The sequence below is a fragment of the Thamnophis sirtalis genome, unplaced genomic scaffold (genome assembly GCF_051295495.1).
Source record: "Thamnophis sirtalis isolate CommonGarterSnake01/CBP01778 unplaced genomic scaffold, rThaSir2_p1.2 scaffold_3, whole genome shotgun sequence".
NCBI classification, from domain to species: Eukaryota; Metazoa; Chordata; class Lepidosauria; order Squamata; family Natricidae; genus Thamnophis; species Thamnophis sirtalis.
Window position 1 is genome coordinate 29,263,650 of NW_028261383.1, and position 24,055 is coordinate 29,287,704.

General features: G+C 38.2%; 2 protein-coding genes across 2 annotated transcripts in view; both read right to left on the reverse strand.

Moving 5' to 3' along the window:
• LOC148047758 (vomeronasal type-2 receptor 26-like) lies at window positions 1-12,328 on the reverse strand. Its single transcript, XM_087708136.1, has 6 exons — window positions 12,318-12,328; window positions 11,311-11,469; window positions 10,191-10,476; window positions 2,409-2,558; window positions 1,304-1,430; window positions 1-902 (listed from the first exon to the last, which is right to left on the reverse strand). The coding sequence occupies exons 1-6, from the start codon at window positions 12,326-12,328 to the stop codon at window positions 1-3; spliced, it is 1,635 nt and encodes a 544-aa protein (XP_087564262.1).
• A 1,834-nt stretch (window positions 12,329-14,162) lies between these two features.
• The window catches only part of LOC148047759 (vomeronasal type-2 receptor 26-like), a 38,068-nt gene continuing 28,175 nt past the window's right edge, over window positions 14,163-24,055 (reverse strand). The window contains exons 8-11 of the mRNA XM_087708137.1: window positions 23,207-23,465; window positions 16,740-16,843; window positions 15,495-15,621; window positions 14,163-15,064 (exon numbers count right to left, since the gene is read on the reverse strand). Of these exons, the coding sequence (XP_087564263.1) occupies window positions 14,163-15,064; window positions 15,495-15,621; window positions 16,740-16,843; window positions 23,207-23,465 (1,392 nt within the window). The remainder of the gene's footprint in view (window positions 15,065-15,494; window positions 15,622-16,739; window positions 16,844-23,206; window positions 23,466-24,055) is intronic.

A 24,055-nucleotide genomic window follows, 5' to 3' on the forward strand; every position in this document is an offset into this window, starting at 1 on the left:
TTAGTGAGTTTTCATCATCAGATGTTCTTTGGTGTTCAGGGCAGGTCTCAGGATTATAATGTAGCATTTGGGGATAAAGATACAGCCCAGTAAACCCAAGCTGGATGCCAGGATGGAGAAGATCTGCACAGCCACCATATATTTCCCCTTGGTGCTCAGGTAGGTGGGGACAAAGGAGATCCAAACACTGCAAAAACCCAACATGCTGAAGGTGATCAGTTTGGCTTCATTGAAGGTCCCTGGCAGCTTTCGAGCCAGAAATGCCACAAAGAAGCAAATTGCAGCCAGGAAACCCATGTAGCCAAGAGCAGAGTAGAACATGGTGACAGAGCCTTCATTACATTGCAGCAGGATCTGTCCTGGTTGGGAATGAAAGTCAGAATCTGGGAATGGGGGAAAGATTGCCAGCCACATGATACAGATGCATACTTGAATACCAGAGCAGGATAAAACAATAGAGTTGGCCAGACTCTTCCCCAGCCATTTCCTCATGACACTGCCTGGCTTCGTGGCCAAAAATGCAACTATCACCATAATCGTCTTTGCCAGCAAGGAAGAGACGGCAACTGAGAAAACGAAACTGAAGGTGACTTGCCGAAGAAGGCAAGTCACTTTCTTGGGATGACCAATAAATAGAAGGGGGGTCAAGAAAGCAAGCGAGAGGGAGATCAGAAGAATGTAGGTGAGGTCCCGGTTGTTAGCTTTGACTATGGGAGTTTCTCGGTATTTAATGAAGATCCCCAGAATAAAGGTGGTGGTTAGGGACAAAGCAATGGCAAAGAAAGCCAGGATGAATCCCAACAATTCGTTGTAGGATAAGAAGCTTATAGTTTTGGGGACACACTGATCTCGCTTCCTATTGGAATACTGATCATCTGGACACTTTTCACAATGGGCTGCATCTGGAAAAAATTGGTTAGCATGTATCTGTTTCTGCAACTGTAGGAGCATGAAAACCACATTAGAAATTAATTACTTCATTTTCAAGGAATAACATAATATTTCTGCCCATTTCTGTCCACAATATACAACATTAGTTAAAATTATCAACACTATTTTTAAAAGCTGAAGATTAATGTGATTATCAGCTCTCCTATCTTATCCTCTTTCCTAAAACCAAACAAGAAAGTAACAAGTCAAATGCTCACATTATCACACAAACTTTTCTTTCTTTGAAAGCTTTGAGAATGCATTAAGAAAGTTGATGTTTTTCTTGCTTCTTTATCCAATATTCCCCCAAAACAATAGAGAATATTTATTATATCCTGATTGTTTAAATTATTTTTGGATCCACCGACTGTACCTTCTTGCACAGAGTATGTTCCTTCCATACACAGAGAACAGTCGTAACAGCAAACTGGTGCTCCCTTTCTCACAAGCTTGGTGTAACCCGGGGAGCAACTTTCTGTACATCTTGAATAAGGCACCATCTAAACATAATTAGAAAGATTATTTCAGGGCAATGTATGAATTAGAATGGTTTACTGAAATCAAATGCTTCCAGAAGTCCAAGAGCACATTGAGCAAAACCAGTCAAGAAGTAGTGGCATGAACTTTAATTACTCTACATGTAAGGGGCAAATGAAAGGCCATTCTCTTTCTCTATCAATCTTCATTGTAGATCCCAAAACACACACACACACACACACACACACACACACACACACACACACAACTGATCTTTGTTTTCTCTTGATGACGTTTTGCTTCTCAGTTCCAGGTGCTTCTTCTGTTCTGTCTGAATGGTGGAGTATTGAAGGATTTATATTCCTTGCAGTCATCTGGTGGTTTCTAAAAGTTGTTGAGGGCACTTGGAATTTATCTCCACCATCAGGGTCACTTAAATAGTACAAATGGGTGTGGAACCTTCCTGCAGTTGCTAAATTTGTATCCTAATAGTAAGCAAGTAAACTTAAGTAAGAAATCTGGGCGTGGCTTAGCAGTATTAAGCAGTCTGCTGCTCTGTGAAGTAAACTATCAGTCTGTCTGGGCTTGTCTGCTGATATGAAACTAACTAATTGTGTTTGGCTGTAACTCTCCTGACTTGTGGTTACTTGGAAGAACCATCTGTTGGTATTGTACATTTATTCATCTATTCTTACGTATATAAAGAAATTAATGAATCCAGCTGAATTGGATATCTGTGTGTGGTTTCTCAATATGAATTTGTGCAACAAACTCTGACAATATCTACTAAATTATTGAGGCTTTAAATTCTCTTATTTGGAAGTTATCTCAATTGCCCTCAATAAGTATTATTTCCTATTGAGCAGAAAACATTCCACATGTGGAGATAAACAGAAGAGCAAAATCCCAGCAGCCTCAACTACTTTGTTAAATAATGTTGGCCATTGGATGGCACTTTGATTGACAGAAATCTTCACTTCCAAGGAGGCTTGTCTTTCTACAGTCCCAATTTTCACCCCTGCATCTGATTTGTTCAAAAGTGATGTCCACTGCATGATATCAAAGCCACCAACAGGAATTCCATTTTCTTCAAAAGAAATCCCATCTCTGGAAATATTGTGATGTTGGAAGTTTCTCAGGAACCTATGAAGCTGTAGAAACATAGAAAAAAACATGACAATTTGAACCTTTATTCACTGTGATTCTTGCTATTATTCTGGTTTGGAGATACTCTGAATAATTCAACCTCTTCAAACCACCACTGCCATCTGAAACATTGATTGAGTATTTCATGGAAAGTTTTTTTCAGTTATTCCCCAGAAATTTACAGATCTTTCTCAAAAAACTATGTCACATGGTCAAGCTCGCCCTATAAAGTGACATGTTGGGCGAAAAGGACCTCGTACATGACTCTCACTCCATCAAGGACCAAGGACAACTCATCTCAAATGATCTAGGCCCCAGAGCTCACTTTAACAACATTGCCCAAAAGCATTAATAGTTGTTAATCTAATTTTGCAAAGCTTCTTCTCCGGTAACATTGTACTGCAAACTAGGGAATACAAAACCTTTGCCAGACTAATTCTCAAATACAGCTCGTCTGCCTGGAATCCACACTCTAAATCAGACATTAATACGATTGAGCAGGTCCAGAGGTATTTCATGAGAAGACTACTCCACTCCTCTACTCAAAATAGAATCCCTAGAATAGGCTTGAAATGTTTGGCTTGGATAATTTGGAACTACACCAGCAGCAACCAGAACTAAGCATAGTAGATAAAATTGTTGGCTACAACATCTTACCTATCAACTATGTCTTCAGCTTGAACCTCAACAATACACAGGCAAGCAATCGATACAAACTCAAGGTAAACCGCTCCAAACTCAATTGCAGAAAATACAACTTCAGCAACAGAGTGGTCACCACCTGGAATGCTCTACTTGACTCCATTGTTACATCCTCAGACCTTCACACCTTCCACATTAAACTGTCTACTATGGAACTCACCCCATTTCTAAGAGGTCCGTAAAGGGGGTATGCATAAGCGCACAAGCATGCCTACCATCCCTGTCCTACTGTCCCCATTTATTTGTATTACAATACAATACAATACAATACAATACAATACAATACAATACAATACCATCCCATCCCATCCCATCCCATCCCATCCCATCCCATACCATACCATACCATACCATACCATACCATACCATACCATACCATACGATAGCAGAATTGGAAGGGACCTTGGAGGTCTTCTAGTCCAACCCTCTGCCTAGATAGGAAACCCTAAACCATTTCATACAAATGGCTATCCAATATCATCTTAAAGACTTACAGTGTTGGGGCATTCACAACTTCTGGAGGCAAGCTGTTCCACTGATTAATTGTTCTAACTATCAGGAAATTTCTCTTCATTTCTAAGTTGCTTCTCTCCTTGATTAGTTTCCACTCATTGCTTCTTGTTCTACCCTCAGGTGCCTTGGAAAAGTGTTTGACTCCCTCTTTTTTGTGGCAACCCCTGAGAAATTGGAACACTGCTATCATGTCTCCCCTAGTCCTCCTTTTCATTAAACTAGACATACCCAGTTCCTGCAACTGTTCTTCATATATTTTAGTCTCCAGCCCCTAATCATCTTTGTTGCTCTTCTCTGCACTCTTTCCAGAGTCTCCACATCTTTTCTACAAAACCAGAACTGAATGCAGTATTCCAAGTGTGGCCTTACCAAGGTATTATAAAGTGGTATTAACACTTCACGTGATCTTGATTCTATCCATTTCCATCGTTCATATGCAGGTTCATATTTATATTGCTATCATGTACATGTTTGACAAACTAATAAATAAATAAGTAAGTAAATAAATAAGTAAAGAAGTAAGTAAGTACGTGAGTGAGTGAGTAAGTAAGTAAGTAAGTAAGTAAATAAATAAATAAATAAATAAATATATAAATAAAACATTCTTGAAAACATGGAATAGGTAACACCACCATCAGGTGGCTTTGTAACTGGCTGACAAATTACATTCAACATGTAGTCCTCTGGTGAACCTCATCCACTTGGAGGGAAGTAAGCAATGGGGTAACCACAAGCTTCCATTTTAGGCCCAGCACTCTTAAATATCTTCAAAAAAATCTAGGCGAGGGAATTGAAGGGGAACTCATCAAATTTGCATACAACACTAAACTGGCAGGAATAGACAACACCCCAGAAGACAAGCTCAAGATCCAAAAAGAATAATATAAAAATAGCATATTGAAATATTGAATAATTAAATAATGGAAGATTATAACCTAACATAAATATGTGTATTATTATGGGAACAATATAAGTTTGTGAAATGTAACAAATATGATTATCAATATTCTATTGGTAGTAAAAGGAACAATACCCAGAACATGATTATTGGCATAAAAATAATGTGTTGAAATATTGATTAACTAAATAATGAAAGATTATAATTCAACAAAATGTGTATTATTACCAGAACAATATAAGATTGCCAACTGTGGCAATGAATGATGAATATTATTTTATTTGTACCAAAAGGTAAGACACTCAGGTGCCACGCTGTTCACACATTGATACGTTTGTAATAAATTAAAACATAAAAAACATGAGGAAAAAAGAAGAGTCAGTTTAATGTCAGGGTTCCAAGTAATATCCCCATATTACAGGACTCTGAGGCAAGCAGGTTCCTCAAATATCAGTTTTATTGGACATATCAAATAAGCATATAGGATGGTGAAAACTGACTCCAAATGTTTCCACAGTTTTCATCCAATTAAAAGTAAAAGTTTTCCTCCCCTTTCCAAACAATCAGTCACATGGTCCAATCAAGGTGTCATCTGGTTGCCTGATAGACCAATCCTTCCTCCAGCCATCGGTGGGAATATCCTTGGTTCCCAGGAGAGAATATTTTGTTTTGGCTACAAACCCACAGATATATCTCTTACCCCCTCCTTATCCCTCGACTCCAGTGTGGCAACACCGAAGCTTCAAAATGGCCTCAGGCAGGTCAGCTTCAGGGTTGACTCTCACTCTCAAATAACACAAATTGGACAACTGCTCTTTGGAATCTCTCACCCCTTTCTACATTTAATTTAATATTGCAGAATTGGAAGGGGAGAGTCAATTAAACCTCAAAGGAGAAGACTTACCTGCCATGGCTGTACAATCTGGGGTGATTGATGGTATCCAGCTCGCATTTTCCTCCTACTCCGTTGGGAGGAAGAGGCAGCATTGAGGACCCAGGCCACAACTTGAATTATTTGGGAAATACTGGAGGAATCCTGAGACAGGATTCTTGCAATCACATCATGGGGTGGGAATTCCCAGTTGTCTTTTTCTCTGCATTTTTTCCAAACTTTCTTAGATAACAGAGGACTTGAATAGGAACATTGGAATGCTTCCTTTCCATATGATATGACCATAGATTCGTAAGATTTATAGTCATAATGCTGAGTCCATCTCTTTCTCTGGATGAGGAAGGAAAACAAAGCATATTTATTTTGAAGATCAATCCAGAGGTCAAAAATATTTACACTTAAAGCTGTCAAAGTTGTTGCAATCCACACCCTTCCCACAAGGGATGTATTAGTCATATCAAATGTTTGTATTATTGCTGCTAACATTCCTGAGGCTTGAAAGTCCAGTTGGCATACTATAATTTTTATTTGACTCTTGATAAGAGAAATGAACATTTTCCATTTCTCTTGGAGGACAGGGTCCCCAGCACTTGTCTGCATATTTGCTTCTGGGACGGTTCCTGAGAGGACAATGCAAATCCCATTTTTTAGAGAGAGAACTTCCAAATGTCTTTTGAATTTTTCTCCTTTTTCATTGTCCTGAGAAAGGAGTCCAATCCACGTCCATCGGAAATGCAGGAGAAGCTGAACAATGGCTGAGTAAGGAGGTTCTTGGTTTGGGGTAAACCAATATGAAAAAGGAAAACGATGATTTTGCTCAGCCATCTGGTTGAGGACACTGTAGTTGATCTAAAGATAAAAGAGAAGGTATTGGAAGTTTGTGCCAGTTTTAATGATAAAAGTCAGATGGTAAATCTAAGGGCCTTTCCCCACGGCTGAGAGAAGTGTCAAACAAAAACTGCATGAATTTTGCTAGTTCGCTTGATGTCCTGTATTTTTGCCTTGTATGCTCCCTTTGAAACCAGAGAGCTATGAATTATCTGTGGATAAGGTTCATGGCTGTTACTCATAGAGCACACCCTCCTGGTCACATTATAACGCACCCATTCACTCAGTCCATTAGTCAATCAGAATAGAGCTGGGAAGTCTTCTAGGCAAGCAGGAGACCTTAGACCAGGGGTATCAAACTCAAGGCCCAGATCCGGCCTGCAGGGTGCTTAGACATGGCCTGTGGGTCTGCCCTGAAAATAGCCCATGGTGCCTCTGCCAGCAAAAAGGGAGCTAGAGCATGCCCCCCCCCACTCGAGCTCTGTTTTCACTAGTAGAAGGTTGCAGGAGGCTGTCTCAGCTGAAAACGGAGCTTAGAAGCCCATTTTTGCTGGCAGAGCATTTGGGCTACCATAGGTGCCCCCTGACACAAATGACATCATGCTGGCTACATCCACTTTGGCTATACCTCCTTCTAAGGTCAAACACAACCCTGATGTAGCCCTCAATGAAATCGAATGACACCCCTGCTCTAGTCCTCAAGCAGGAGACCAAATACCATTTCAGACAAATGACTGTCCAGTCTCTTTTTTTAAAAACCCAGTGATGAAATTGTTTCATTGTCTTCATTCATATAATTGATTTCATATATTTCATGCGATCTGGGGTGAACCGGCAGAAACCCACCTCTGCTGTTTCCTGCAAATAAGTTAAATAGGCAGGACGACTGTATGCAGCCTTGCTGAACTCTTTTGTTAATTTTGAACCAATCAGTGGTTCCATTTTTGGTTCTCACTTTTGCTTCTTGACTGCATATAGTTTCTCAAGAGACAAATAAGATGGTCTGGTACTCCCATTTCTTTAAGAACTTGCCACAGTTTGTTGTGATCCACACAATGAAAGACTTTAGCATAGTGAATGAAACAGAAATAGATGTTTTTTCTGGAACTCCCAAGCTTTCTCCATGATCAAGCCTATGTTGGCAATTTGATCTCTAGTTCCTCTGCCTCTTTGAAATCCTCCCTATACTTTGCAAGCATGTGAAATGAGTGCAATGGTGCAGTAGTTTGAACATTCTTTGGTGTTGCGCTTCTTTGTGATTGTGTTGCAGCAGATTGAGGTTTGCAATCTACTTACGAAAGACCAGGACTCGAGACCACAAAGGTGCGAGAGAAACAGGTTTATTTGATGCATCGAGTTCAGTGTGTTCACGCACCAAAATCTGAACTGCCTGGGCTCTGCCCAGGATGCTACTTTTATGCCATGTTCCACACTGTGCATTCTCAAGGCGTTTCCATACACGAGACAAACATGACATTTCAAAAAGGAGAAGCTCACTTTGGAATATTACAAACAGAGAAGTACATAGGAAAAATACAAAAAGAGAAGTTCTTATAATTTTGGAGCTATCAGCTGTTTTACCTCTGTTCTATCTGACACCCATGGCTGGCTTCCTGTGCCCCTCCTTTACAGGGTCTTGCCACACTGTTCCAGCACTATTTGTAATACTTATGAGGAAGTCAGAAGTCAAAGTTGGAAGCTAAAAGTCAAAGTTGGAACTCCAGTGCACCAAAGTGAAAGGTCACGCTAATATAAATGTATAAGGTCCATTCTATTAAGACCACCTAACCTGGCCAGCCACTGGTGGGTTTACCTATGTACCCCCTCCTGCATCAATTGGAATGTAAACTGACCATTTCCAATCCTATGGCCACTATTGAGTTTTCCAAATTTGCTGGCAGAATGAGTATAGCACTTTTACTGCATCATCTTTTAAGATTTTTTATAGCTCAGCTGCAATACTATCACCTCCACTAGCTTTGTTGTTGCTCAGACTTCCTAAGATCCTTTTGACTTCACATTCTAAAATGTCTGGCTCGAGGTCAGTGATCATCCTATTGTGGTTATCAGGGATGTTAAGCTCATTCTTCTTTGGTTCTTCTGTGTAATTTTGCCACCTCTTCTTAACCTCTTCTGCCTCTGTTAGGTCCCTGCCATTTTGGTCCTTTATCATGCCCATCTTTGCATGAAATGTTCCCTTCATATTTCCAACTTTCTTGAAGAGATCTCTGGTCCTCCCTATTTTATTGGGTTCTTTTCTATTTCTTTGCACTGTTCCTTTAAGAAGGCATTCTTGTCACTTCTAGCTATTCTCTAGAATTCTGCATTCAGTTGGGTGTATCTTCCCATTTCGCCCTTGCCTTTCGCTTCCTTTCTTTCCTCAGCTATTTGTAAAGCTTCCTCAGACAATCATTTTGCTTTCCTGCATTTCTTTTTGTATTGGACGGTTTTAATTGATACCTCTTGTACAATATTGTGAACCTCCGTCCATAGATCTAAGAAATCAGATCTGATTTCTTAAATCTATTTGTCACCTCTACTGTATATTCATCAGGGATATGATTTGGTTCATACCTGAGTGGATTAGTGTTTTTCCCTATCTTCTTCATTTTAAGCCCAAATTTTGCAACAAGAAGCTCATGATCTGAGCCACAGTCAGCTCCTGATCTTTAATGTCTGTATAGCGCTTCTCCATCTTTGGCTGCAGAGCACCTAATCAATCTGATTTCTGTGTTGACCATCTGGTGATGCCCAAGTGTAGAGTCATCTCTTGGGTTGTTGGAAAAGAGTGTTTGCTATGACCATCGTATTTTCTTGACAAAATTCTACCAGCCTGTGACCTGCTTCATTTTGTACTCCAAAGCCAAAATTGCCTGTTATTCCAGTTATGTTTTGCCTTTCTACTTTAACATTCAAATCCCCCATGATGTCATTTTTCGATGCTATAAAGTGTTGTATTGCTTCATAGAACTGGTCAACTTCGTCCTCTTCAGCACCAATGGTTTGGACATAGACCTGGACTGCTGTGACCTTTAATGGTTTGCCTTGGATTCAAATTGAGATCATTCTGTCATTTTATGGATTGTATCCCAGTATTGCTTTTTCTAGGGCTCATCTTCCAGAGTCGTATCTTTTTGCCTTTTGTCCATGGGGTTTTCATGGCAAAGATAGTGGAGTGGGTTACCATTTCCTTCTCCAGTGGATCACATTGTTAGATCTCTCTGCTATGAGTTGACTGTCTTGGTTGGCTATGCATGGCCTAGCTCATAGCTTCATTGAGCTGTTCAAGCCCCTTCATCATGTCAAGGCAGTAATCCATGAAGGGAATATATACATATAATACGTGTGTTTGTGTGAACATACATTGGTGAGCTGCAACCAGTTTAACAAACAGTTCTGTGAGCATGCGCTTTGCGTGCATGTGCAGTGTTCAAAATACACAAATTTCAAGCTCTGCAGCTCACCTTCTAGGGAAACCCCAGTAGGTAAAACACCCGAGTCACAGAAATCCTCTGTGCCGCGTGAATCAGCTGAGCTGAAAAATTCAGAAATTTAGGACAGAATAAGGCAAGTGGGGGTGGGCGAGGCAAACTGATCACAGGAACGATGTAACTACATATGTATGCACAAACACACATACACGCACACACACACTTCACATATTTTGTGATTTAAAAATTCTTTCAACTCTTCTAATATTTACTCTCTGACTTTCAATTTATTTGGAGAAATATGTACAAGTGATGTCTTCTAGGCAAATCTGAACAATTTACAACTTGGAATTAATTCCATTTGCCTTTATACCTGTGGAATTTTATAGATGCTCATGACATTAGATATATGATCAAAGAGTTCAGAATCCAGCTCTTCAAGAACTGCCAGCAGATATTTTTGTCTTCCACAACTGTAGTTTGGGATGTTCTCCTGTCCTGTAGACAGCACATCCAGCATAGCCTCATATGTCATTCTTGCACTGAAAAAATTCTGATAGATGTTGTAGCCCAGGGTGATGTTGGGTAAGAGCCAAGGATTCCGGTTGACTTCATGAACAGCCAACAAGAAGGGCAGGATATGGTAGAAAGTGTTCTCACTGCAATGTAAGAAATGTCAACATCTTTCTTTTTTTTTTGCTCTATATCAACGATTTGTGTGATCAACTTAAAAGCAATTGTGTTCTTTTTGCTGATGATATAAAATTATTCAATTCTACAGATAATTCTGTTGCTTTTTGCAAGGCGATCTCAATTATGTGTCTGCATCGTCATCTATTTGGCAACTTCATATTTTGATTAATAAATGCTTTGTCCTACCTATTGATAAATATAATCAAAATGTCAAGTATAAGCTGGGTGGCATTGATCTAGCACACTATGCTCACTTTGCCAAGGATTTTGTGTACTTATCACTGATGATTTAGGCTTCAAAGCTCACTGTATTAGCATTGCTAAAGAAGCATTAAGAGTTGTAAACTTAATTTTGCAAAGCTTTTTTTCTGGAAACCTTGTATTTCTAATTAGAGCTTATAAAACTTACACTAGATCGATTATAGAGTTTTGTTCAACTGTTTGGAATCCCCACCATATGTCTCACATCAGTACAATCAAGTGTGTTCAGAAGTACTTCACGAGAAAAGTCTTGCACTCTTCTGTACACAATAGAATTCCTTACACTACTAAGCTTGAAATTCTCACTTTTCATAACTTAGAACTATGTCACTTGCGGTCAGGCCTAGGTATTGGTATATAAAGGAACTTTTACAAAATCATCATGTTCCCCAGGAACCTTTACTCTAAAGCAAATTGGAATGAGCAATAATGAATTTGCCTTTCTCAAAGTGAGGAATAGGACAAATGAAATCCTTCCTAGAGAAGAAATTGGAGGATGTAAACTCAATCACTAGAATCCTGGATGTGCTGACAATTACCTTTTCAGTTGGTGGATTGGAGGCTTGGAGAATGAAAATTGGTAAAATTGAGCTCCGATTCCTGACATTATTCCAGTAATCCAGTAGTCTCCTGGATGGTAGTAATGGAACCATTCCTTTTCTTCTATTATCACCTTAAATGGGCATTCCACCAGCATACTGGCACAGGGTATTTGAGACAGAAACTGAAGCAGAAAAAGCTGTATATGCATCTGCAACAACATTTGATATACACTGCAAGAGATCCTTCCTATAGTTCTTTCTTCAGCACAGAGTTAAATCTCAGAGTCTACAATTACAAGGAAGACGGTCCAGTTTGCCCCCAGATTTGGAAGTTTTATCTGCAATTTCAGATTGTTACAGTATTTTCCCAGCTTTACCCCAACCTCTAATCTCATAACAGAAGGAGGCTGTTACAAATCAGAGTATCAGGTGCTGTCTATCCCATTTGTTGTCACATTGATTGGCAACTAATTATGGTGGTGGAAATTCCAAAGGAGAATAAATAATCATGCTTGTAAAAATTAGAAGGGGAATTGGGAATGAACATGGCCACAAAAGTGTGCAGTTGGAGAAAACAGTTTTGTTTGACTCAGAAGAATAATCCTAATTTGAGAATCAAGAAAGGAACAATTTGGGGACTTTTTCCCCCTTAGTCTGAAAACTTATTCTTGAGATTCTAAAGCTTCAAATGTGGAAAAACAGTTCCATTCTTGAACTAGGCAATGGGCTGTTATATTTCCTTCTTATTCTATCTGATGTGGATGAGGCCATCTTTCTCAATAGTTACATCAGAGGTGGTATTCAGACGGTTCAGACCAGTTCAGGCAAACCATTAGTGGTAACCTGCCCACAAACACCCCCGCTCTATGCCATCCTATTAAGCCACGTTTTTCAAACCATGTGCAATAGCAAAGCGCAAGTGTGGAAGTTGCACACATGCATGGAAAGTGTAGATGCTCACAAAGCAGGCATGCGCATGCTGGGAGAACCATTGGTAAACTTACGTGACGCCCATCTCTGAGGTAGATACTCCAGAATGGTTAACTCCAGATCGTGATATATTGAACAACCAATTGGAGACCCCTGCTAAATGTCTTGTATCTTTCAAAATGCAGAAGACTATCAGTCTTCATGGCTATAAAGAAAATCTAGTCAAAATTCCCTGGGTAATTAAACTGAAAAATAGCTTGTAACTGACTTCTTCATGATGTGGTGATATTTGCTGTCTCTTTCATAGCTAATCTATTAGGGAACCAAGAGCTGATGCTATAGCAGTACAATACCAACTTTTCCATCTCGAGAAAGGTCACTCTCTTCTAATTTTCTATTAGCCTGTTGTAGCTTTTGGTCCATTTCGTCCATTTTGTTCTCTGTTTGTTCAGCCCTTATTTCTATTTTCTGTACCTCTGTTCATTCTTCGCTATCATTTGCTGGAAGTTCCCCCTTCATCTTCTCCAACTCATTTTTGATCTCATCATGGTTTTTTGACATAATTTCCTCAGTTTTGGTCATGGCTTCTTGGATCCATAGTACATCATTTGCATACTCTGCATGGAGCTTGACTTCTCCCACCTAACATGCTTTCTCTCATTTGTTGGTTAGACTGGCTTGATGCCGCCGATGATGTTGCTGATGAGGATGTATATATATTTACAAAAGTTAATAATTAATACTTAATAATTAGATTAATAATTAGATTAATAATTATTAATAATTTTCTAATAATTAATAATCAATTATTCATAAAAATTAAGAGTAAGCGCTTCCTCCGTTTCTTTTTCCTTCAGCAGTCAAATTTATAGTGTACGTTAAATTTATCCATACTGTTACTATTGTAGCACTTTCGAAGTCTTTTTGCAAATTAAAGTTCATAATCCACCAAGGCCCCCCAAAGAAGTCACTAAGCTTTTCCCAAAATAATATCTTGATAGATGTAGAGTTTCCAAGTTCACCAAGAACATTTCTTTTTTCACTTTTCCACATTCAAATTGGTTAATGTCCTCTCTAATATCACAAGAGTCTTTATGGAGTATTTATAAATATTGCATCAGTAAGCAATATTAATAAATATTATTAGGAAGCATATTCCTAGTAGTCTTTGGTTTTTTAAAAAAGTTCTTAAAAGTAGTTAGTCTAGGCTTTCTTCTAGCTCAGTCTCCATTCTTTTTTGGAGTCACTCTGTTAATTTTTTCTGGATATGTCAATAGCTCTGAAAGCTTAGTTGCCGCTACTCTCATTGAGTGAAAATCCTGCTCCACCCCTTTTTTGAGTCCCACTTTCAGAGTTATCTAGTGCTATATCAGGGTAAATTCATTTGCAGAAGATTAGAAAGTTCTCACTTAGTGCAGACATATTGCTCTTTGATTTTTATGTTCCTGTCTCTCACGAAGCTGTCACAGCCATGGATGACCATCTTCTCTCCAGTTGGCTCCTATGTTCTAGCAGGAGATTATCTTAATCCATGCAGTCTTTGGGGCTTCCTCTCTACCTTCGCTATCTCCTCCAAAATTAAGACTTCTCTAATGTTCATGTTTCATATTTTATCTATTCTTATTATATGGAATGTTATCTATTTCTCTGTTTTTCTCTTTTTTGATCGCTATCATTTATTTAACTGTGAGTGATCTTATATTATCCAGCCAGAAGAGACCAATGAAATACATACAACATTTGACATTAACTCTTTTTTCAAACAAAGTTAGAACATCACCCAGAAAATAATATATAATACCAGGACAACAATCTATATAGTAACAAAAACGCGCACCATCACGTAAAACATTACTTCAAACTATGTGATTTAATGCTGAATGTAAACTGAACAAAAATAAAACCCAATATAAGGAGCCTTAGTGAGTTTTCATCATCAGATGTTCTTTGGTGTTCAGGGCAGGTCTCAGGATTATAATGTAGCATTTGGGGATAAAGATACAGCCCAGTAAACCCAAGCTGGAGGCCAGGATGGAGAAGATCTGCACAGCCACCATATATTTCCCCTTGGTGCTCAGGTAGGTGGGGACAAAGGAGATCCAAACACTGCAAAAACCCAACATGCTGAAGGTGATCAGTTTGGCTTCATTGAAGGTCCCTGGCAGCTTTCGAGCCAGAAATGCCACAAAGAAGCAAATTGCAGCCAGGAAACCCATGTAGCCAAGAGCAGAGTAGAACATGGTGACAGAGCCTTCATTGCATTGCAGCAGGATCTGTCCTGGTTGGGAATGAAAGTCAGAATGTGGGAATGGGGCAAAGTTTGCCAGCCACATGATACAGATGCATACTTGAATACCAGAACAGGATAAAACAATAGAGTTGGCCAGACTCTTTCCCAGCCATTTCCTCATGACACTGCCTGGCTTCGTGGCCAAAAATGCAACTATCACCATAATCGTCTTTGCCAGCAAGGAAGAGACGGCAACTGAGAAAACAAAACTGAAAGTGACTTGCCGAAGAAGGCAAGTCACTTTCTTGGGATGACCAATAAATAGAAGGGGGGTCAAGAAAGCAAGCAAGAGGGAGATAAGAAGAATGTAGGTGAGGTCCCGGTTGTTAGCTTTGACTATGGGAGTTTCTCGGTATTTAATGAAGATTCCCAGAATAAAGGCAGTGGTTAGGGACAAAGCAATCGCAAAGAAAGCCAGAATGAGTCCCAACAATTCTTCAAAGGATAAGAAGCTTATATTTTTGGGGACACACTGATCTCGCTTCTTATTGGAATACTGGACATCTGGACACTTTTCACAATGGACTGCATCTGGAAAAAATTGTTTGGCATGTATCTGTTTCTGCAACTGTAGCAGCATGAAAACTACATCAGAAATAAATTACTTCATTTTCAAGGAATAATATAATATTTCTGCCCAGGGATATCCATATGATACAACATTAGCAAAAGAATCAACACTCTTTTGAAAGGCTGAAGATGAATGTTATTATCAGCTCTCCAAACTTTTTCCCTACAACCAACAAGCAAGTCAATAGATATCAGCAATATTTCATTATTTATTTTAATGCTCACATCATCATCCAAATTTGCTGATAGTGCCCAATGTTTGAAAAGTTTGTGGATTCCTTCAAGAAATGTAATGTTTATCTGGATTCTTGATCAAATACGCCCAGAAAGCAATAGAGAATTTTGATTAAATCCTAATTTCTTTTGTTATTTTTGGAGCAATCTACTGTACCTTCTTGCCCAGAGTATGTTCCTTCCATACACAGAGAACAGTCATAGCAGCAAACTGGTGCACCTTCTCTCACAAGCTTGGCATAACCTGGCGAACAACTTTCTGTACATCTTGAATAAGGCACCATCTAAACATAAATAGAAAGATTATTTCGGGGCAATGTATGAATTTGAAGGGTTTACTGAAATCAACTGCTTCCAGAAGCCCATGAGCACATTTAGCCAAATCAGTCAAGAAGTAGTGGTATGAACTTTAATTACTCTACTTGCAAGAGGCAAATGAAAGGTCATTGTCATTCTCTATCAATCTCCATTGTAGATCCCAAAAGAGACTTATTGCCTTAGTCTTTCTTCCAAAGGAATGTAGCGCCATTGCAAAATTTGTTTCTTCTTTGGGAATGTATGATAACGCATCCATTGTGTGTGTGTGTGTGTGTGTGTGTGTGTGTGTGTATATATGTATATATATATATATATATGTATATGTATATGTATATGTATATGTATATGTATATGTATATGTATATGTATATGTATATGTATATGTATATGTATATGTATATGTATATGTATATGTATATGTATATGTATATGTATATGTATATGTATATGTATATGTATATGGAAATGGAAATGGAAATGGAAATGGAAATGGAAATGGAAATGGAAATGGATATGGATATATATACACACAGACACACATCTGTATCTATATCTATATCTATATCTATATCTATATCTATATCTATATCTATATCTATATCTATATCTATATCTATATCTATATCTATATCTATATCTATATCTATATCTATATCTATATCTATATCTATATCCATATCCATATCCATATCCATATCCATATCCATATCCATATCCATATCCATATCCATATCCATATCCATATCCATATCCATCTACACATACAGACATACACACATACACACATACACACATACACACATACACACGTACACGTACACGTACACGTACACGTACACGTACACGTACACGTACACATACACATACACATACACATATACATATACATATACATATATACATATATAGATACATAGATATATAGATATATAGATATATAGAGATATATATTCTCCATCTTTGCTTTCTCAGGAAACCTGCAACATCAAACTTTCTCTAGTGTCCCTATCATTCTCGTACAACTGATCATTTTATCATTACATGAAAACGAGGGGTAGTATTCAGCTGATTCAGACTGGCTCACCCATTCCCATGAATGGGTAGGTGGGCCTTCTGGATCACCATTTCGGAACATTACCTGGTGCTCCCAGTACACCCGTACTGGAGCATAACGGTCATATCCCACGACTGGTGTGCATGTGAAATGTTAGCACGCAAGGCCAGGTGCATGCGTGGAAGGAGCACCCGTGAAGCGAATGGACGCATGTAGGGCAAATTGGTAGTAACAAAATGTGAAATCCACTGCTGATGTAAATGACTTTTTTAGCTGCCCTCATTTCCCTCATCACATTCTTAATGATATCTTTCTGTCATGCAATTTAGTGGACTAAATCTTTCATATTCTGGATTGTCTCCCAGACAACTGATCTTTGTTTTCCCTTGAAGACATTTCGTTTCTCAGTTTCAGAAGCTTCTTCAGTTCTGACTGAATGGTAGAGTATGGAAGGATTTATATTCCTTGCAGTCATCTGGTCGTTAGCAGTCTTTCTGAAAGTTGTTGTGGCCACTATATCCTATTTACAACACTGTCTTTTCAGCAGTTCCAAATCTTTCCATCTTCCACCATTCAGTCAGAACTGAAAAAGCTTCTTGGATGAGAAGTGATACATCTTCAAGGGAAAGCAAAGTCCATGTGCCTTTTGAAAAAGCACATTGGGCACAACCATGACGTGGATGATTGAGAATCTGAATAGATATTCTGGATTTTCTCTTACTGAAAACAAGATTAGTTGATGTACTATAAATAATAGAAACATATTCCAGTTTAATAATGTACATTGCAAATCCTTCAATACAATGCAGCAGGTTCCAGTGTGTGATAGATTATTGCAAAACTTCTAAAGTAAAATGATATCTGTTAAAATATTCATGACGGGGAGAGACTTGGAAACAAGGTCAGCCAATGAATAGGCATAGCAACTAAGTCAGCCAATGGTCGCTTAAATAGATCTGAGTCTGTGCAAAGAATTGGAAACAGAAATTTAAACAAGAAGTCTGGGAATGACTTAGCACTGTAAAGCAGTCTGGTGCTCTGTGAAGTAAACTATCAGTCTGTCTGGGCCTGTTTGCTGATATAAAAACTATCTGCTTGTGTTTGCCTGTAACTCTCCTGCCTTGTGTTTACTTGGAAGAACCTCCTGTTGGTCCTGTACGTTTATTCATCTATTCTTATATATATAAAGAAGTTAATGAATCCAGCTGAATCCAGTTATCTGTGTGTGCTTTAGATTAATAGATAGTGTGCGAGATAAATAGAAGAGCAAAATCCAAGCAGCCTCATCTACATTGTTAAATAATGTTGGCCATTGGATGGTGCTTTGATTGACAGAAATCTTCACTTCCAAGGAGGCTTGTCTTTCTACATTCCCAATTTTCATCCCTGCATCTGATTTGTTCAAAAGTGATGTCCACTGCATGATATCAAAGTCACCAATAGGAACTCCATTTTCTTCCAAAGAAATCCCATCTCTGGAAATATTGTGATGTTGGAAGTTTCTCAGGAACCTATGAAGCTGCGGAAACATAGAAAACAACATGACAGTTTGAGACTTTATTTAATGTTTTTCTTGCTATTATTCTGGAATGGAGGTTCTCTGAATAATTCAACCTCTTCAAATCACCAATACCGTTTGAAAAAGATTGCTTCATCGTTTCATGGGAAGTTTCTTTCTGTCATTCCCAGGAATTTAAAGCTCTTTTTCAAAAAATTATCTCATGAGGTCAAGGTCACCCAAGGCATTAAGTGTTGTTAAGCTAATTTTGTGAAGCTTCTTCTCCAGTTACTTGGTACTGAAAACTAGGGCATACAAAACCTTTGCTAGACCAATTCTCAAATACAGCTAATCTGCCAGTAATCCACTCTGCATATCCTATATTAATACGATTGAGTGTGTCCAGAGGTATTTCACGAGACGAGTACTCCACTCCTATACCCACAATAGAATCCCTAGAATAGCTTGAAATTTTGGCCTTGGCAAATCTGGAACTGCGCCGCCTGTGGTCTGAGCTAAGCATAGTACACAAAATTGTTGGTTACAACATCTTACCTGTCAACGACTTCCTCAGCTTGAACCTCAATAATACACAGAGAAGCAATCTATACAAACTCAAGGTAAACAGCTCCAAACTCAATTGCAGAAATTATGACTTCAGCAACAGAGTGGTCTTCATTGTTATATTCTCAGTTCTTCACAGCTTCAACCTTAAACTGTTTAATGTGGACCTCACCCCATTCCAAAAATTGTCCATAAAGTTTCCGTGCATAAGCGCACCAGCGTGCCTACAATCCCTGTCCTACTGTCCCCATTTATTTGTATTCATTTCTTTCATACATATCCATGTTCAGATCTATATCTGCTATCTTGTGTAGGTTTGACAATAAAAAAGAATGAATGAATGAATAAATAAATAAATAAATAAAATAAAACACTCTTGAAAACATGGAATAAATAACAGCACCATCAGGTGCCTTTGTAACTGGCTGACAAATTATATTCAACTTATTCAACTTAACATATTCAAATTATATAGACCTCTGGGGAACCTCATCCACATGGAGGGAAGTAAGCTATGGGGTACCCCAAGCTTCCATTTTAGGCCCAGCACTCTTCAATATCTTCAAAAAAGATCTAGGCGAGAGAATTGAAGGGGAAGTCATCAAATTTGCAGATGACATTAAGCTGGCAGGAATAGACAACACTCCAGAAGACAAGCTCAAGATCCAAAAAGAATAATATAAAAATAACATATTGAAATATTGAATAATTAAATAATGGAAGATTATAACCTAACATAAATATGTGTATTATTATTAGAACTATATAAGTTTTTGAAATTTTAACAACTACGATTATCAATATTCTATTGATAGTAAAAGGAATGATACCCAGAACATGATGCTTGGCATAAAAATAACGTACTGAAATATTTAATAATTAAATAAGGAAGTAATATGTCCGTAGCAAACAGAATCTGAGGCAAGCAGGTTCCTCAAATATCAGGGTTTTTTTGAGAATTTTTTTTGGTTTTAGTTAAACAAACAACCCACCCACCCCCCACCAAAAAATCATTTTTCGTTACATCTTGTTGAAAGCGTATCGATTTGTTACAAATAAATTCCGTACGTTTCTTCCCCAATCCTTACATATGCTTCATTCAAATCAGGTTGTACATTTAAGTCAAGAAAGAAAAGTTATGTGTTTTACTATCCCTGTACCATAATTCTCATTTAGTTACCATTGTTTAAACATGTTTTTATCTAGAATTATTTATATTACAAGACACAACCACCTACTGGCATTCATTTGCAATTTCAATAGATCTCCAATAACATTGCACCTTTATAACATATACTAAAATAAATTCGGTTAAGTAAGATATCTAAGCATCCCCCTCCCCCGTAACACACCTGTATGTATCATTAAATATTGTCCATTAACATTTAATTGTTATTATTGTAGTTAACTAAAGGTTTTTTACTGTTTATCTCACCTCTCCTCTCCAGGCCCACACAATATTATAACTTTATAGCCATCTTTAAACAATGATTTATTAATAAGATTTATAGGACTTTCCCCTCAATCCCAAATTAGTTAATTACGTGCTAAGAAAATAAACATTAGACATCTAAGACAATCTAAGAGATATTAACATTTCTACTTGACAATCACCCAAAATATACATTAGCATTTCTATGGCCTGGTTATTTATCCTAACTAGAGTTATTATTTCTCTATTAGTATTATAGTAAATTTATGTTAATGGATAAACATTCAATGGTAATCTAAAACAGTCTATAAGGTACTAAAATCTCTACTTAATAATCATCAAAAATTAACTAGCTTTTTTCCATCAACTAGCATTATTAACCAGTATCTTTCCACTAACAAAATGGTCTTTCCTCTCTCGCCATCTGTCATGTCAATTCTCTGTCCAGGACCTATCTAGGGTTTAAGACTTCTCTCCACACTTTGAAGCTTAAATGATCTCTCATGTAGTTTTGTTGCCCTTGAGTTGTTATTAGTATAATCTTAACTTTAGTTGTCAGGTTTATTTCTGAATAGATTTGTCTTATTAACTCCATCTTTTTCGCTGTTTCTTTTTCTCCTACATCTTGGAGTTTGGGGTGGAGCACCAAATTATCAAAGTCAATTTTCCAGCTTCCCTTCTTTCCACTTTCACTCACGTTTACTCCATTTATAAGTCCATCTGAGTTCTTATCTTTGTTTTCTGTATTTTTATTCACTTCTTTAATTTCTGGGGCTGCAACCCCATCATCTTTTTTTTGTGATACCCCATAGTCTGTCACATTTTTTGTCAAATCTCTCAAGTCCTTCTGACAAGTTTTGAAGTCCAGCCAAAATGTTATGAATTATCAAGTTTTCTTCATCTGAGTATTGCTCCATTTTTTAGAGTAAGGAAAAATATAAAGAAAAAGCAAGAAGAAGAATTTGGTACTATCTGCCACTCTAGCCTGTCACAGATTTTGAAGAATATATCTATTTTTATTTTAAATCTTAAACAAATGTTCTTTTATGGTTTTCAAAGAAGAAGGGTTCTAAAGTTTTTCTTTCCTTTTCCAATTCTTGCCAAAATATTTTCCACACACTATTTGTGACCTTGGGTCTTTATCAGGTTTTAAAGAGAAGTTCCAAATCCTTCTGTTGCACAGTCAGTGAAGTCAGATAAGAGTGAACAAATGAAACATTGTTACAACAGCAAAGGAAAAAAGCTTCAGACTTCCAAGTGGCAGATTTGACTATTTTAAAACCTTTTCCCTTAAGTATCTTTAACATGATATTGTAACAAGTAGAAAAGGAAATTTATTAAAGTAAAAAAAGTTTTAATTTAAGCCAAAAAGGTTAAAGTAGTAAAGGGAAATAGAGAAAAAAAGATCCCTTCACCTCATGCGAAAAAAACGGAAACATTGCAATCACTCAATCCACAAAACATCATTACAGGCAAGAGCAAAAAACTTTCTAAGACAGTCCAATAGGGATTAAATACACCGCTTTGTTCTTGCTTAAGGGACTAATTTAGCTTAAGAAAAGAGTTTCTTAGGGCAATCTTCTAAAAGAAAAGAAAAGAAAACCTCACCAGATGGAAACACTTTCATTTCTCTCTTCCTGGAGCCATCTCCAACAATTTCAGATGCAGGATCTGCCTGTTTGCCACCGGTTGGAAGCACTTCCCTTGGGTCGATCAGGGACTTTGCGATGTCCCTGCGACCAGCAAGGTCTTGTCTTACCAGTCACCATCTCTTTGGGACAGTTTAGGTCCTGCCGGACCGTCCAGGGGCAAAAGTATCATTGGCAGATTCGGACAGTCGAATCCGCACAATGTAACATTGCGACATTGCCTACTCCTCCTTCTCAAATAAAATAAAACACTCTTGAAAACATGGAATAGATAACACCACCATCAGGTGCCTTTATAACTGGCTGACAAATTATATTCAACTTATTCAACTTAACATATTCAAATTATATAGACTTCTGGGGAACCTCATCCACATGAAGGGAAGTAAGCTATGGGGTACCCCAAGCTTCCATTTTAGGCCCAGCACTCTTCAATATCTTCAAAAAAGATCTAGGCGAGAGAATTGAAGGGGAAGTCATCAAATTTGCAGATGACATTAAGCTGGCAGGAATAGACAACACTCCAGAAGACAAGCTCAAGATCCAAAAAGAATAATATAAAAATAACATATTGAAATATTGAATAATTAAATAATGGAATATTATAACCTAACATAAATATGTGTATTATTATTAGAACTATATAAGTTTTTGAAATTTTAAAGAGCAATTGCTCTTTAGAATCTCTCACCGCTTTCTACATCTAATTTAATCTTGAGGAATTGGAAGGATCAATGGGATCAAGAATCAATGGAACCTCAAAGGAGAAAACTTACCTGCCATGGCTGCACAATCTGGAGTGATCGATGGTATCCAGCTCTCATTCTCCTCTTACTCCATTGGGAGGAAGAGGCATCACTGAGGACCCAGGCCACAACTTGAATTATTTGGGAAATACTGGAGGAATCCTGAGACAGGATTCTTGCAATCACATCCTGGGGTGGCAATTCCCAGCTCTCTTTTTCTCTGCATTTTTTCCAAACTTTCTTAGATAACAGAGGACTCGAATAGGAACATTGGAATGCTTCCTTTCCATATAGCAGGACCATAGATGCATAGGATTTAAAGTCATAATACTGAGCCCTTCTCTTTGTCTGGAGGAGGAAGGAAAACAAAGTATATTTATTTTGGAGATCAACCGAGCGGTCAAAAATATTTACACTTAAAGCTGTCAAAGTTGTTGCAATCCACACCCTTCCTACAAGGGATGTATTAGTCTTATCAATTATTTGTATTATTATTGTTAACATTCCAAAGGCCTGAAAATCCAGTTGGCATATTATAATTTTTATTTGACTCTTGATAAGAGAATAGAACATTTTCCTTTTTTCTTGCATGGTAGTTTCTACAGTACTTGTCTGCATATTTGCTTCTGGGACAGTTCCTGAGAGGACAATGCAAATCCCATTTTTAAGAGCGAGAACTTCCAAGAGTCTTTTGAATTTTTCTCCTTTTTCATTGTCCTGAGAAAGGAGACCAATCCACGTCCATCGGAAATGCAGGAGAAGCTGGACAATGGCTGAGTAAGGAGGTTCTTGGTTTGGGGTCAACCGATATGAAAAAGGAAAATGACGATTTTGCTCAGCCATCTGGTTGATGACACTGAAGTTGATCTAAAGATAAAAGAGAAGGTATTGGTAGTTTGTGCCAGTTTTAATGATAAAAGTCAGATGGTAAATCTAAGGGCCTTTCCCCACGGCTGAGAGAAGTTTCAAACAATAACTGTATGAATTTTGCTAGTTCCTTTGACGTTCTGTCCTGTTGTCTTATATGCCCCCTTTGAAACCAGGGAGCTCTGAATTATCTGTGGGGAAGGTTCATGGATGGTCTTCTCGCTTGAAGACTGGGAAGTCTTCTAGTCAAGCAGAAGACCAGGGGTATCAAACTCAAGGCTTGGATCCGGCCTGCAGGATGCTTAGATCTGACCCGCAGGGCCATCCTGGAAATAGCAAAAGAGTGGCCCGTGGTGCCTCTGCCAGCAAAAAGGGAGCTAGAGCGTGCCCTCTCCCCTGAGCTCTGTTTTGGCTGGCAGAGCATTTGGGCTACCACAGGCGCCCCCTGACAGAAGTGACATCATGCTGGCCACACCCACCTTGGCTACACCTCCTCCCAAGGTCAAACACAATCCTGATGCAGCCCTTAATGAAATTGAGTGACACTCCAGCCCTATTTCAACCCCCTGCTCAAGCAGGAGACCCAATAC